The 15194-nt window shown below is 57.2% G+C and overlaps 1 protein-coding gene across 1 annotated transcript; it reads left to right on the top strand.

The window, feature by feature from the left end:
- The first annotated feature begins 1656 nt into the window (after window positions 1-1656).
- Window positions 1657-4903, top strand: HSPB7 (heat shock protein family B (small) member 7). The gene is made up of 3 exons (XM_065929859.1): window positions 1657-2224; window positions 2754-2899; window positions 4054-4903. Exons 1-3 carry the CDS (start codon window positions 2044-2046, stop codon window positions 4231-4233), a joined length of 507 nt encoding a protein of 168 aa, XP_065785931.1. The 5' UTR covers window positions 1657-2043; the 3' UTR covers window positions 4234-4903.
- Window positions 4904-15194: the final 10291 nt, after the last annotated feature.

Below are 15194 nucleotides of genomic sequence, written 5' to 3'. Positions count from 1 at the left end.
GGCTTGGTGGGCGGGGGTGGGTAATGAGATCTGACGTCCAGGAGCAGTGACTCAGGCCTCCGCACCGTGACCGTGTATCTGCATTTAGCCATGGGCTCCTGTTTCCTGGCGGGCGGGCAGCAGGCCTCTGGCCCCCCAGCCCCACCCCCACTGTCCCTCTGTCTCACCTCAGTGCTGGTGACTTCCTGGCAGCCCTGCTGGAAGCCCCTCTTTGGTGGGGGATGACCCAGCCAGGCAGGAATCTCCACTGAGACACAGAACCCTCTTGCTCCAGCCGTCACCCTGACCCCACTGCATGGACCACCAGCCCCAGTCATCACACATGTAGCTGGACCCCCGCCACACACACACCAAGGGGGAGGCTGTGCGGGACCCAGACAAGAGGGGAACGGTCTCCATGTTCAGGAACCCCCATTCTGATGGGGCAGACAGGCGAAGACCTGCCTCAGGGGACTGCCAGTCTCAGATGGGAGCGGGGACACTGGAAGCCCGAGTCACACCCAGCGCCAGGGTGGGCAATGCCAGCTGGTACAGTGTGCACCGGGGCAGGACCTCCTTCGTGGGCTGCAGCAGTCAGAGAGGCCTCCATGGGGAGGAAGAACCAGCGCTTGTCTAGGCAGGAGGGGAGCAGGGGCCCCAGCCTCCGAGGTCAGCCTTCCCTGGCTTCACCCCCTGATGCCTCGTGATGTCAGGCCAGGCTCCGCAGGCCTGTGTGTGAGCAGGGGCTTCTCGGTGTTCTGGGCCAGCCTGTCTCCTTATATGGATGTTCAGGTTGCCCGCTGACCTGTGTGTGAGCAGGGGCCTCTCAGGGGGCTCTGGGCCAGCCTGTCTCCTTACACGGATGTTCAGGTTGCTCTGGGTTCCTGGGGGGTTTGGGTCAGATACCTCCAGTTTCAGATCCCAGCTCTGCCATTCTGGGGTGCAAGCCCCAGGCTCTCTGTGAGACTCTGTTTCTCCATCTCTAAAATGGGAGCAACCTCTCCTTGCAGGAATTGAATGAGGCCACACTGGAAAGCCCCCAGCCAGGAGCCCAGGCCCAGCAGGCCCCTCAGAACTCAGAGCTAGAATAACCGTCTAGCCGGGCCTCCTTCACCCCCAACTGAAACCTCTCCTGCTGCCTCCCCGGCCTCTCCTCTGAGCTGGAGGTCAGGCAGACAGCTCTTGGGAACAGAACCTTCTATATCATTAAGGACCATTCCTGAATCATCTGCTCTCCTCCCCCGAGTCCAGACCCAACCCACCCTGCCTCAGCTTTCTCCTCTGGGTCTTGAAACGTTCCAGAGTCGGGGTGGTGGGAGGGGCAGGGGGGCAGAGAGACAAGCCTGACATCTGGGTCCCCTGGGGGGCTGGGAGGGGAACAGCTGCACGTTTTATTCCCCCCTTTAGGGCTGTCTCAGGCCTCCCAAGAGATGACTGTGAACGTTATCCGTCCTGGTTGGGGAAGCCCTTGCCTCACATGGGGATTCCCATGGGTGGGGGTCCCCCATGCACCCCTGACCTTGCATCTCCTGACCTCCTCAGATCCAGGGCCTTGGTCCTCTGCCCTGATCCCTCGCACCAAGGACTGAAACTTCGGGGGAAAGGGGGCAGGAGAGAGAAAACTCTCTGCAAGAGGTCTGCAGTCTGATGAGGGAGGCACAGTTCTACTGCTGGGGGAAGACAGAGACTCAGAGACAGGCGTCCACAGGGTCCTGAGGCAGGCCCCGGTCTGAGCGGCGGGGGGCGGCGACAGCACGGGCCGGGCGCGGTTGCCTCGGCGGCTCCAGGGCTGGAGTTATCGGCCTGGAATGCCAGTCGGTGAGCTCAGCCTCGCGGCCGCCCGCGTTAAACTGTCAACAGGGCTGTCTCACTGGAGAAGCTCCCCAGCCCCTCTGGGCCACGGAGAGGACTAAATTTAGCCGGTAGACAAGAGGCTGGCCCCGCGCCCGGGGCGGCCGGGCCTTATAAAGCGGCGGCAGCCGGGGCCCGGCAGCTCCCTGAGCCCGCTGCCCCCCGCGCTGCCTGCCCGCCCAGCCCGCCGGCGGGGCCTGCCGCCAGCAGTGGATGAGCCGCAGGACCTCCTCCACCTTCAGAGCGGAGCGGAGCTTCCATTCCTCCTCCTCCTCTTCCTCGGCCGCGCACAGCCTCCCGGCCCAGGACCCACCCATGGAGAAGGCCTTGAGCATGTTCTCCGAGGACTTTGGAAGCTTCATGCGGCCGCACTCGGAGCCCCTGGCCTTTCCAGGCAAGTGCTCGGGGCCCCGTGGGGAGAGGAGCCGCGCAGGGCGGGACACGCAATGGCGTGGCCACCGCCGCACCTCCAGCGACAGGTGCTACAGCTGCGGCCGCATGCGGCCGCCGGGGCAGATGTGGCCGGACAGACAGACGCAGCCAGGACGGGCGGGCCTTCAGGAGACAGTGCTGGCCTGGGGTCAGCTCTGGTGCCCGGGTCAGGCGGGGCCTGGGGCCAGGTCCTCTCTGGAGTCCTGAGATCTGCAAGCCTCGGGGGAGGCACGCAGACCCCCTCCTGCAGGCCTGGGGCGGGGCCCTGCAGAGCGTCATACACGCACAACCCTCCCCCACGGCCTCTGCTGGGCAAGGCCCCGCCCCCTCGGTGCAGAAGGCGGGCCGCACGAGGTGAGGGGGGCGGGCGGGTTAGGAGCCATGCTTGAGGGGGCGGCAGGGCCTCAGGGTCTGCCCCTTCACCCCGCACCCGAGAGGGAGCCGGAAACCTGGCCCTGGGGACCAGCCTGCCCTGTGCTCTGCCCACCCAGCGCTCCCCACCGACCGCGCAGGGGGACCGGGCAACATCAAGACCCTGGGAGACGCCTACGAGTTTGCTGTGGACGTGAGTGACTTCTCACCTGAAGACATCATCGTCACCACCTCCAACAACCACATCGAGGTGCGGGCTGAGAAGGTGAGCCTGTTCCCCCGCCGCGACCCTGGACTTCACACCCGCACCCTCTGCACAGCCCCCCCTCCCCCCGCCCCCCCCGCCACGTCCCATCCTGGGACCCTGCACCCTGACCGCGCCCCCCAACCCCCAGGACAAACAGGAGGCCTTTCTTCTGCGGCTGGTGGGCCACAGGACGCTATCACTGCCCCTCTCTGCCCCAGGCTCCCAGGAGCTTTCTTCAGGAGCCAAGGGAGCCACAGGGGAGGGGGGAGGGGCAGGGGGTGCGGGAGGGGCCCCAGGGGGCGAGGCGAGAAAGGGAGCTGAGAGGAGGAGGACGGCCCTCCGTCTAGGCCTGTGGGTGGTGCGCGCCTCATGCCCGGGGGAGGCTGGGGAACGAGCTCTCGCCCCTGACGCCCCTCAAGGCCTTGTTTCTCCCAGACCCAGGGGCCCGGCTAGCGTCTCATCTCTGGACCCCTGAACTGGGCTCAGGGTCAGGAGGCCTGCGCCCTGGAGGAGGGGGTGCCTGCGGCTGAACAGGGAGGTGCCCCTTAGAGGAGAGGGGCTGCCCACGGCCGCCTCTGATGGCCTGACTTCCTCCCTTGAGCCCAGAGGGCCCCCATCAGGGAGCCAGGCCCTGCGGTGCCAGGACCAGTGGGCAGCACGTGCCCGCCCTGCCCCCACCAGTGACTCAGCTGCCCGGGCTCCGCTGGACACTGTGTGCTGGCGGCGTCAGGGGCCGCGGCTGCCAGCGGCTGCCGGACATCCACGCACGGGAATGCGAGCGTGGCTCTGCGCCGTCTCCTTGCTGCTCCGGAGCCCCGGAAACTGGCCCCCCCCCCCCCGCCTCCCCACTCCTCCTCTGGGCTCCCCCACCGAGCCCCGGGCTCCCCCACCGAGCCCCGCCCTCCCCCTGCCCGCTGGGGTCCTCTGAGCTCCTCTGTACGGTCCGGTGCCGCTGGGCGCTCAGCTCTGCGCTCAGCCAGAGGCCACCGCTGTCCCGGGCAGCTCCGACGCCAAGCCCTCGCACCTGAGAGCAGGAGCCCAGGGCGCGTGGGGCCCAGCTGGGGTCGGAGCAGGGAGCAAGGGCTGGGGCTGGGGCTTGACGTGAACAGGCGGAGGGGTTTGGGGGGTGTGGGGGGTGGGCAGCCCGCCCTGATCCTTCGGCCCTTCCCCAGCTGGCAGCCGACGGCACCGTCATGAACACCTTCGCTCACAAGTGCCAGCTGCCGGAGGATGTGGACCCCACGTCGGTGACCTCGGCCCTGCGGGAGGACGGCAGCCTCACCATCCGGGCCCGGCGCCAGCCCCCCACGGAGCACGTGCAGCAGACCTTCCGGACAGAGATCAAGATCTGAGGGCTGCCCCGCCCCACCCCCCACTGCCCCGTGTCACGTTCTCCCCCTCCGGCCAGCCAGAGTGGCTCTCTTGATCCCCTCGTGTCAGCTCTGGGGACGTCTCAGCCCAGGTTCCCAGCCCTGACACCCCACCCCACCCCAGACCCCAGGTGGGTCATCCCCACCCCCAAATGAGGGCTTCTGCTCTACCCAGGGCAGGCTGGGGATCCCCCTGCCTCACTCGTGGCCCCCAGATTGCAGATACGGCCTTAATCCAGAACAAAGGGTTTGGGATGGGAACAGGAGATCCCAGAGAACCCGGTTTGGAGAAGGGGGTTGGGACAGGCAATCTGGGCAAATAATCTGCAGGACAGACAGACATGTTATTTCATCTTTGGAGTCGCTGCAGGGCAGGGGAACTGGGTACCCGGGACCCCCTTGGCCAAGGGGAGCAGGAGGGCGGAGGGAGGTCGCTGGCAGAGGCGCCCATGAAACCCAACTGCCAGGCACGGAGAGGCAGGAGACAGCCCTGAGGGTCCGTTTCCCTGCGGCCGCTCTCCAAGCCCGGAGCCCGCTGCCAGGCTGCTCGCTCACAAGGTGCCCCATCCAGCCCGCTGCCCCCGGGCAGGGCCATGTTGTGTCTGTATATAGATGGGGTTTTTCCAATACAGCTGGTTCGTGATAAACTGTGTGAACCTGTGTCACCTGCTCATGCCTCCAGGGAAGCCTGGGCCGGGGGGCGGGGCCGACCCTTCCTCCTCCCACCCGGAGACCTGGGCTCCTAGGACTGTCTCCACTGCAGACAAGTCACCCACAAAAGGAAGCATGGATGGGGCTTGAGTCCTGGAGGTAGGATCCCAGCTTCCCACCAGCCTTCCCTTCTGGCCGTCTGCCTCCCCCATCCTCCCTATCTATTATGTGTGAAACTATAGGCATGGAGTGTGTGTATACCACACACACAGAAACAGGTGCGCGCGGCGCGCACACACACACACACACACACACGCATGCCCGGTTACCCTTGTCCTTCAAATACTAAGCGTTACCATTGGTTGCAGCCCAATTCAGAACATTCTTTCTTTCTCAATTTTTAGTCCCACCCTGCAGCCTGTGGGGCCTTAGTTTCCTAAGCAGAGATTGAACCCGCACCCACTACGTGGGGAGGCAGAGCCTTAACCACTGGACCACCAGGAAACTCTCAGAACACTCTGAAATCAGGTTTACAATCTCTACTTGTTACTTTTATCAGTGGGGACGGAGTCTGAGCAGTTGAGCAGCCAGCTTGCACACTGAAGCCTGGGTTTGAACCCAGGATGTTGGAAGCCGCTCTCGAACCCCACCTGCCCCTCTGTGCAAAGGGGAAGAGCTCCCCTGTTCTGCCTCTCCGCTCTGCACCTGCCCCACAGCTTCCTGATAGAGAATGCCCCACCCCTGTCCCTCCTCATCCCTAGGCCAGGACAAGGACCTCCTGCCAGCCTCCATTCTGGGGACCCCCAGCTGCCCTCCACGACCCTGGTGCAGTTTCCTACATTCAGAGGTAGGGCTGAGCAGGGAGGGTGGGTCCCTGTCTGTCCGGCCTCCTGCGCTTCCTGGGTCAGTGCTCTGTGAAGTGGTCTCATCCCTGCCGTTCTGGGGCCCTCAGGATGACCCAGGGTGGGGTGGGTCCTGGCATTGTATCCTGCACACACAATAAACAGCAGAATCACCGGCTTCTGGAGGTCACCCGCCTGAAGTTTTCAAGCTTGGGGTAGGGCAGGAATGGAAAGCTGGATAAACGTCGTCTTTCTTGAGATTGGGGGGGCTGGGGTGGTAGCTCAAGTAAAGGTCAAGATGGCACAGAAGAATGGGTTCCTTTGGCCTCCTGCCTTGGTTCCCGGGCTCATTGGGCAGCCTTCTGGGAATGGTTTCCCTGAAACACTTGAGTCGCCTTCTCTTCCAACTGCCAGCCCCTGCTCCTACCTGCCAGGCGCTGTCCCAGGCACGGGGACACCAAGAGTGGGCCAGCTGCACTGGGCGGCTTTTGAAGCCAGTCTTGTACCAGCCGGGTTGGAGGACCACAGAGGCTGAGGGACTAACCTGGGGCACACAGCCCGGGCAGAGGCCGGCTGGAACCTGGCTGGGGAGCGGACCGGTTCAGGGAGTCTGAGCGCCCTTTGGAAGGACGCCCCACACAAACCACCAGGCGCTACTGAAATCGGAGTTACAGGCAGCTCGGGGCAGTCTGGAGGAGGGGAGGGAAGGGAGGCAAGGGGCGCGGTATTTCCAGTCTCTGTGACTCACTGATTCCACCGGGCTATTTGCAGCCCCGACACTCATCGCTGAGGAGTTGGGGGGAGGAGGGACCAGCTCTCCCACTCCTCCGACACCTACTTGGGGCCAGGCTCACCTTGGCGTCCCCAGACCAGCGGCGTCCCTCCCTGGGCCAGGAAAGGGGGCAGCTCCCCGGTGGCCAATGGGGCCGAATGTTCCCCACCCCTAGGGCCCCAGCGGCCCCTCCCCAGACGGGGCTTTTAGAGGCTGAGGGAGCCGGTGGAGACTGAAGGCGCTCTCCTGCCAAGGTGACCCGCGGAAGAGGAGGGCGGGGCTGGGGACCGCGGGCTCAGCGTGTTGGCTCCGCCCCCTGGCGCGGGGCAGGCGGCGGCTCTTTGTCTCCACTGGACCCCTACGCTTTCAAGGTTAAAAATAGACCTGGCTGCGGGTCCTGGGCTCCGCCCCCACCACGTGAAAAATAATTATAGCAGCCCCATTCATTGAGCTCCTAGTGTGTGCCAAACACCTGCTCATGCCCACCATCCTGCAAGGTGGGCACCAAGCAAGACAGGCGGTTCAGAGAAGTCAAGTGACTGGCCCAAGGTCACACAGCTGGGAAGTGGCATGGCTAGAATGTGAATCACTGTGGCTCTAGAATGTCTTCTGCTGGGTCAGCTCAGATCAGTCCCCCACTCCCTGCCCTCCTGTATAGGGAAGGGGAACCCTTACATCTTACAGCTTTAGCCGAGGGCGTGGGCAGGAGGCAGGGGAGGTTGAAAACACGCAGCCTTCCAGGGCTGGAGATCTGTGAGCAAGTCCAGGTCCAGTGCCTGATGGGTGTGGAGGAGCTAGGAGGTGCCATCACTTTCAAAGGCCTAACCCAGATCAAAAGCCTCCTCCTCCCAAAAGTCCTCCAGAGTTACCAGGTCAGAGTCACAGAGCTCAAGGAACCCTAGGCCCAAAACTTGTGTTTAAAAGAAGCTCAGATTCAGATGAGATGAGCACATGCCTGGGGCTGAGGGCAGACTTGAGCCTTGGTTGGCCAGCCCCATATCCTCTGGGAGTCACTCCCAACTCCTCACGGTTTGATGGGGGCCCCAGAGCCTGGGAGGGGTAGGGCCTTGCCCTCCGTCACACAGCAAGTCAGTGTCAGAGACGGGATGAAGACCAGGCCTCTAGAACTTCCGGCCAGAGCTTCTTTGCCAGAACACCCCCCATCCCCAGACCACCCTTCCCTGACTCACTTCCCCGTTGTACCCTTCCATCTTCCCTCACCCCCATCCGCTTCCTGTCTGCCTTGGATCCCAGTTCTGCGATGGCAGAAGATGCCTTATTCTGCCTTCTTGCTCCCAAGCCCAGCATGGGAAAGGAGCTAAATAAATGATTGTGGAATTTTATAAAAAAGCTCAGAAGCCTTAGTGAAGAGTGGCAGGTCCCTGGTGGCCCAGTGGATAAGAATCCACCTGCCAATGCAGGGTATGTGGGTTCATCCCTGATCCTGGGAGATTCCACATGCTGCGAAGCAACCAAGTGAATGTACCACAGCTACTGAGCCCGAGTGCTGCGGTGGCTGAAGCCTGCACGCCTGGAGCCTGTGCTCCACAGAGAAGCCCATGCACCGCAGCAAAGAGCAGCCCCCGCCCACTGCAACTAGAGAAAGCGGAGCGCCGCGGCGGCGACGACCCAGCGCAGCCAAAAATACACGAATAAAATCTAAAAACTTCCTTAAAAAAAAAAAAAAAGAGTGGAGGTTGAGGACTTTCCTGGTGGTCCGGTGATTTGGGTTTGATCCCTGGTCAGGGAACTGAGATCCCACATGCCAGGACAGGGAGAGAGGCAACTAAGCCAGAACGCAGCGCATCTGTCGAGCTGGCGCACCACAACCAGAGAGTCCGCGAAGCCGCAAGGTGTGCGGATCCTGTGCGCTGCACCTGAGACCTGATGCAGCAAAATAAGTTAAAAAGCGTAGTTCAAGCGGGGCCCTAGACATGGATAGGTGACTAACTATCGAATGTGTGTGATGTATAGATTTCATTAAAACAAAGAGTGGAGGATCAGCTGTAGACTCTGGAGCCACACCACCTGGGTTCAACTCTTGTCTCTGCTGCTTGTGAGCTGTGTGATCTTGACTAAGTAACGTAACCTCTCTGCTGCACCATGGCAAGAATATACAGAACTGTATAAAAAACATCTTCACGACCCAGATAACTACGATGATGTGCTCACTCACCTAGAGCCAGACATCCTGGAATGTGAGGTCAAGTGGGACTTAGGAAGCATCACTACGAACAAAGCTTGTGGAGGTGATGGAATTCCAGTTGAGCTATTTCAAATCCTAAGAGATGATGTTGTGAAAGTGCTGCACTCAACATGCCAGCAAATTTGGAAAACTCAGCAGTGGCCACAGGACTGGAAAAGGTCACTTTTCATTCCAATCCCAAAGTTGACAATGCCAAAGAGTGCTCAAACTACTGCACAATTGCACTCATCTCACATGCTAGCAAAGTAATGCTCAAAATTCTCCAAGCCAGGTTTCAACAATACATGAACTGTGAACTTCCAGATGTTCAAGCTGGTTTTAGAAAAGGCAGAGGAACTGGTGATCAAATTGCCAACATCCGCTGGATCATCGAAAAAGCAAGTGAGTTCCAGAAAAACATCTATTTCTGCTTTATTGAATATGTCAAAGCCTTTGACTGTGTGGATCACAACAAAGTGGGGAAAATTCTGAAAGAGATGGAAATACCAGACCACCTGACCTGCCTCTTGAGAAATTTGTATGCAGGTCAGGAAGCAACAGTTAGAACTGGACATGGAACAATAGACTGGTTCCAAATAGGGAAAGGAGTACGTCAAGGCTGTATGTTGTCACCCTGCTTATTTAACTTCTATGCAGAGTAAATCATGAGAAGTGCCAGACTGAATGAAGCACAAGCTGGAATCAAGATTGCCGGGAGAAATATCAATAACCTCAGATATGCAGATGACATCACCCTTATGGCAGAAAGCAAAGAAGAACTAAAGAGCCTCTTGATGAAAGTGAAAGAGAAGAGTGAAAAAGTTGGCTTAAAACTCAACATTCAGAAAACTAAGATCATGGCATCCAATCCCATCACTTCATGGCAAATAGATGGGGAAACAGTGGAAACAGTGACAGATTTTATTCTTGGGGGGGGCTCCAAAATCACTGCAGATGGTGATTGCAGCCATGAAATTAAAAGATGCTTACTCTTTTGGAGAAAAGCTGTGACCAACCTAGACAGCATATTAAAAAGCAGAGAGACATTACTTTGCCAACAAAGGTCTGTCTCGTCAAGGCTATGATGGTTTTTCCAGTAGTCATGTATGGATGTGAGAGTTGGACTATAAAGAAAGCTGAGCCCTGAAGAATTGATGCTTGTGAACTGTGGTGTTGGAGAAGACTCTTAAGAGTCCCTTGGACTGCAAGGAGTTCCAACCAGTCAACCCCAAAGGAAATCAGTCCTGAATATTCATTGCAAGAACTGATGTTGAAACTCCAATACTTTGGCCACCTGATGCAAAGAACTACCTCATTGGAAAAGACCGTGATGCTGGGAAAACTTGAAGGTGGGAGGAGAAGGGGATGACAGAGGATGAGATGGTTGGATGGCATCACTGCCTCAAGGGGTATGAGTTTGAGTAAACTCTGGGAGTTGGTGATAGACAGGGAGGCCTGGTGTGCTGCAGTCCATGGGGTCACAAAGAGTCAGACTCGACTGAGCGACTGAACTAAACTGAACTGAACTGTTGCACCATAAAACGGTGCTAACAGGTTCTACCTGCTGTGGTTGTTTTGTAATACACTTAAAGGGCTTGGTACATATGATTGACTACAGTTCACATATGCCATGCGCTGAAAACACCCAGAAGGGCTCATTTAGAGCCCCCTAATCTCATTTCTGTTTGAATCCTGACACTCCATCTCTGGCTCCATTAAGATGAAGACTTGGACTGGAAGGGCAGAGGAGCTGCTTTGTACCTGGGGTCCTCTTTCCAGGAAAAGCCGGTGAAACAGACGGAAAAGGTAGGTTCCTGGGACTTGCTGGTGGTACAGTGGATGAGAATCCACCTGCCAGCACTGGGGACACTGGTTCAATCCCTGGTCCCAGAAGATTCCACATGCCACGGACAACTGCAGCCTGTGCACCACAACCACTGAATCTGAGCTCTAGAGGTCTCTCGCTGCACCTCCTGAGCCTGGAACCCATGCTCTGTGACAAGAGGAGCTGCCAAAATGAGAAGCCCCAGCACTGCAAGGAGTGGCCCTCGCTCACGCAGCTAGAAAGCCCGAGCACAGCAACACAGACCCGGTGCAACCAAAAAAAAAATTAATACTACTAATAATAAAGTGGTCAGTTCTCCAAGGCCCTCCTGGAAGACCTGTCTGGGCCCTGGGGGTGGGGGAGGTGGGCAAGAGAAGCACCTGGAAGCCTTGGTTTATTCTTCCACAAACAAAGATCAGGTATCACCCTCCCAGGCCCGCTGTGACAGCCAGAGCCAGATGGTGTTTAGTGTAAGCTCGGGAAATGCTAAGCTCCTGTTAGAATCTCTGTGTTTGTTTTCTGAATGAGGAAACCCAAGCTTCCACCCCCTGACTCTGCCCTCACACGGGAGAGCGTCCTGAGGAGCAGGGAGGCTGGAGTCTGCCAGGCTGGGGTCCCAGGCAGGAGCCTCTGGGCAGCGGGATGGTGCTGTTTATAGTCAGCACAGCGGGCCTGGGCTCACCCCGAGCAGCCCCAGACCTGTCCTGAGCTCTGGGGCCTTCCAGCGCCTGGACCCAGGGGCAGCTTTCCCTGGGGGTCTGGGGGCTGCTGGCAGGATGGGGGCCCTGGGGAGCCTTCCTGAGGGGCATGAAGCCGGGCCGCTGGCCCCAGGGAGCCAGAGGGGAGAGAGCAGACCGCAAACCTGCCTCTCCCTCCTTGCTTCCCTCCCTTCCTTCTGCTTCTTCCTCCCTTTCTTCCCACACAGTTCTTGAGCACGTATCATGCACCAGGCACTTTTAGGGCACTGGGGACACAGTCCTGATAGGCGTGGCTGCCGACCTGGAGACACACTCACCGATTCACACTTCTACTTGCTGCTTCAGGAAGGTCTTTCTTCTTTGTTGGTTCATCCTCTCAACAGCTTTTCAGTAAGTTTCTGTGCTATGATGGGTAGATAAAACTCTGAGGACGTGCCGTCTCCACTTCAGCCCTGGCTCTGCCACTCGCTGTCTGCATGACCTTGGGCCAGTCACTCCACCCAGTCGGGCCTCAGTCTCCTTATCTGTACAATGGGGCGGCCCCCACAGGACTGTGGGGAAGAGGTGAGGTGTTCTCCTCCACCTGTGTGCCCAGCTCAGTGAGGGCCTCAGTCACTTGTTCAACCCTCAGACACCCCCGCACACGGCCAGACCCTGGGGACTGTTCCTTGGGGAATGATCCCTGGGGACTGTTCACTCACTCCTTCAGCAAACAGGAGCAGAGCACCTACAGCACAGTACAGGCTCATGACGCTGTAACTGCACAGTCACACTGTCTGCGGATTGGCCTTGGTGACCTTGGGTAAGTCATTTCATCTCTCTGTGCCTCAGTGTCTTCACGGGTCCAGTGTGAGAGGAACTGAAGTGGCATGTGGTGTATATAAAACCATCAACAGTGACTATGCGAGAGGAAAGGGACACTGATTAGGGTAAAAGCCTGGCTTCTGAGAGCTTGGCCCTCTCCCAGCCTGGAAGGCGGGGCTGCCCAGTCTGGTGCTGGGGCGACACCTGCTGGCAGGAAGCCAGGCCTGCAGCCCTACCCTCTTCCTGCCGGGTCCCAGACTCCCAGCCCTGCCTCTGGGCTCTGCTAGTTCAGTGATTCTCAGCAAGGGGCGGACAGAGGAGGGGATGTCAACAGTCCAGACTCCTCTCTCACCACCTCTCTAGGACAGGTCATTACTGCCTTTGCCTGGATTAAGATGCAGCTTCCTCCCCTGCCTTCCTCTCCCAGCACAAGAGCTAAGGCATCTTTTTTTATAAGGCGGGTCAGTAGTCCCCATCTCAGAGGCCTGCAAGGCCTCCCGTGAGATGGTCCCTGTCACTTCTCCGGCCTCTGTTTGGAGTGTGTACATGCATTCTCTCCCCCAGCTGGAGGACAAGCTCCTTGATGGCAAAGCCTTGTCTGTCTGTCACTGTTCGTCCCAGGGTCTAGCCCAGAGCCTAGCACACAGTGGGCGCCCAACAAATACTTGGTGAATGAATGAACAAATACTCCAGCCAGACTGGCCCTTCTCCCTGGAGCACTCCCCACTCTTGCCCCTCGCCTTGGTATGACTCACTCAACTGGTCAGATTTTAGTTTAGATGCTACTTCCTGCATGAAGCCCTCCTGATCTCCTCTCCTGAGTGGCCTGGGCACCCTCCTCCAGCTCCAATCTCATTCTGTGTGCCCTTATTGCTGCACTTACCAGAAGTTACGACAATCAGCAGTCGTCTTCTTTCTCACCTCCCCTACTTGGCTATGAGCTCCTTGAGGACAGGGTCTGCTCTCTCTAGATCCCCTCTGTTTAGAAGAGACACTACCGGGAGGAGAGGCCATCTGCTGTAGGGCTGGTTTGGGTTCTAAGCCCAACTTCACATGTCTATGGGCCTTGAGTGCACTCCTCAGCTTCTCTGTGCCATGGTTCTCTAATATGTGAAATGGATTAAAAAAAAAAAAAAAAAAAAGAAAGGCGCTTCTCTGAACAGGCATTTCCCTGGCACAGAGCAAATGGTCAATACATGTTAGCCACCAGTGTTTGTGTGTGCATGCTAAGTTGCTCAGTCATGTCTGACTCTTTGCAACTCTATTGACTGTGACCCACCAACCTTCTCTGTCCACGAGATTCTCTAGGCAAGAATGCTGGAGTGGGTTACCATGCCCTCCTCCAGGAGATTTTCCGGACCCAGGGATCAAAACTGTGTCTCATATGTCTCCCGCATTGGCAGTCAGGTTCTGTACCACAAGTGCCACCTGGGAAACCCACCAGTGTTCGTAGGAACCTACTAAGACATTAGTGAATAAATGAATATTCAACAATTTTAATCCAAGAGCCTTGAGACCCTCTTCATCAGCATCTCTTAGACCTTCATCTTCCCTCAGAGCAACTTCCACTTCCTGCTGAGGACCAGGATTGCCCTGGGGAAAAGGGACAAAGTTCCCCCACCTATTTTCTGTGTCCCTAGGGGCAGTATAAGCCTGGTATGCAGTGGATGCTCAATAAGTAATATCTCATTTTCATCTAACCCTTCCCTTTCTGAGTACTTCCACCCCATCCTGAGAAGCCAGTTCCCCTTATTTCTCACCCCGTCTGGGTCCTTAAATCTCCCATCCTGAGTCCCATGCCCTCCCGGTGATCCCTGGGGACCCACACCCTTGCACGGTGAGCTAAGGTGACTGCAGTCACTGTACCACCCCTGCCCATTGTGCTGGGAGCTTCTGACTCCTACTCTGGATGAGAAACCAACCAGGTGATCCTGGGGAGGATAGTTCCCAGTGCCGGCTCCTTCTCATCTTTTCAGTTCAGTTCAGTTGCTCAGTCATGTTCGACTCTGTGCGACCCCATGAACCGCAGCACACCAGGCCTCCCTGTCCATCATCAACTCTCGGAGTCCACTCAAACCCATGTCCATTGAGTCAGTGATGCCATCCAACCATTTCATCCTCTGTCTTCCCCTTCTCCTCCTGCCCTCAATCTTCCCCAGCATCAGGGTCTTTTCCAATGAGTCAGCTCTTCGCATCAGGTGGCCAAAGTATTGGAGTTTCAGCTTCAACATCAGTTCTTCCAATGAATATTCAGGACTGATTTCCTTTAGGATGGACTGGTTGGATCTCCTTGCAGTCCAAGGGACTCTCAAAAGTCTTCTCCAACACCATAGTTCAAAAGCATCAATTCTTTGGCCCTTGGCTTTCTTTATAGTCCAACTCTCACATCCATGTATGACTACTGGAAAAACCATAGCTTTGACAAGATGGACCTTTGTTGATAAAGTAATGTCTCTGTTTTTTAATATGTTGTATAGGTTGGTCACAACTTTCCTTCCAAGGAGTAAGCATCTTTTAATTTCATGGCTGCAATCACCATCTGCAGTGATTTTGGAGCCCAAAAAAGTAAAGTCAGTCACTGTTTCCACTGTTTCCCCATCTATTTGCCATGAAGTGATGAGACCAGATGCCATGATCTTAGTTTTCTGAATGTTGAGTTTTAAGCCAACTTTTTCACTTTCCTCTTTCACTTTCATCAAGAGATCATACTTTTAGATCATCTTTTAGATCATGCTTTGTTCCCCACTCAGAGAGGCCTTTCCCAACCAAAATATCAAAAAAACCTCTTGCCAGGAATTCCCTATGAATCCAGTGGTTAGGACTCTGCACTCCCATTGCAGGGGGCACAGGTTCGATCCCTGGTTGGGGAACCAAGATCCTGCATGCCATGCAATGCATGCTAAATTGCTTCAGTGGTGTCCGCCTCTTTGCAATCCTGTGGACTGTAGCCCACCAGGCTCCTCTGTCCATGGGGTTCTCCAGTCAAGAATACTGGAGTGGGTTGCCATGCCCTCCTCCAGGGCATCTTCCCAACCCGGGATCGAATCTGTGTCTCATTGCAGGCAGATTCTTTGCCGCTGAGCCACTGGAGAAAACCCTGCATGTCAAGAGGAGCAACCATTAAAAAAAAAAACAAAACAAAAACCCCACCTCTTTGTTCCACCAT

This window comes from Muntiacus reevesi, chromosome 3, assembly GCF_963930625.1.
Source record: "Muntiacus reevesi chromosome 3, mMunRee1.1, whole genome shotgun sequence".
Lineage (NCBI taxonomy): Eukaryota > Metazoa > Chordata > Mammalia > Artiodactyla > Cervidae > Muntiacus > Muntiacus reevesi.
Note: the sequence above shows the minus strand (reverse complement) of the source record. Positions and strands in the feature narration are given on the sequence as shown.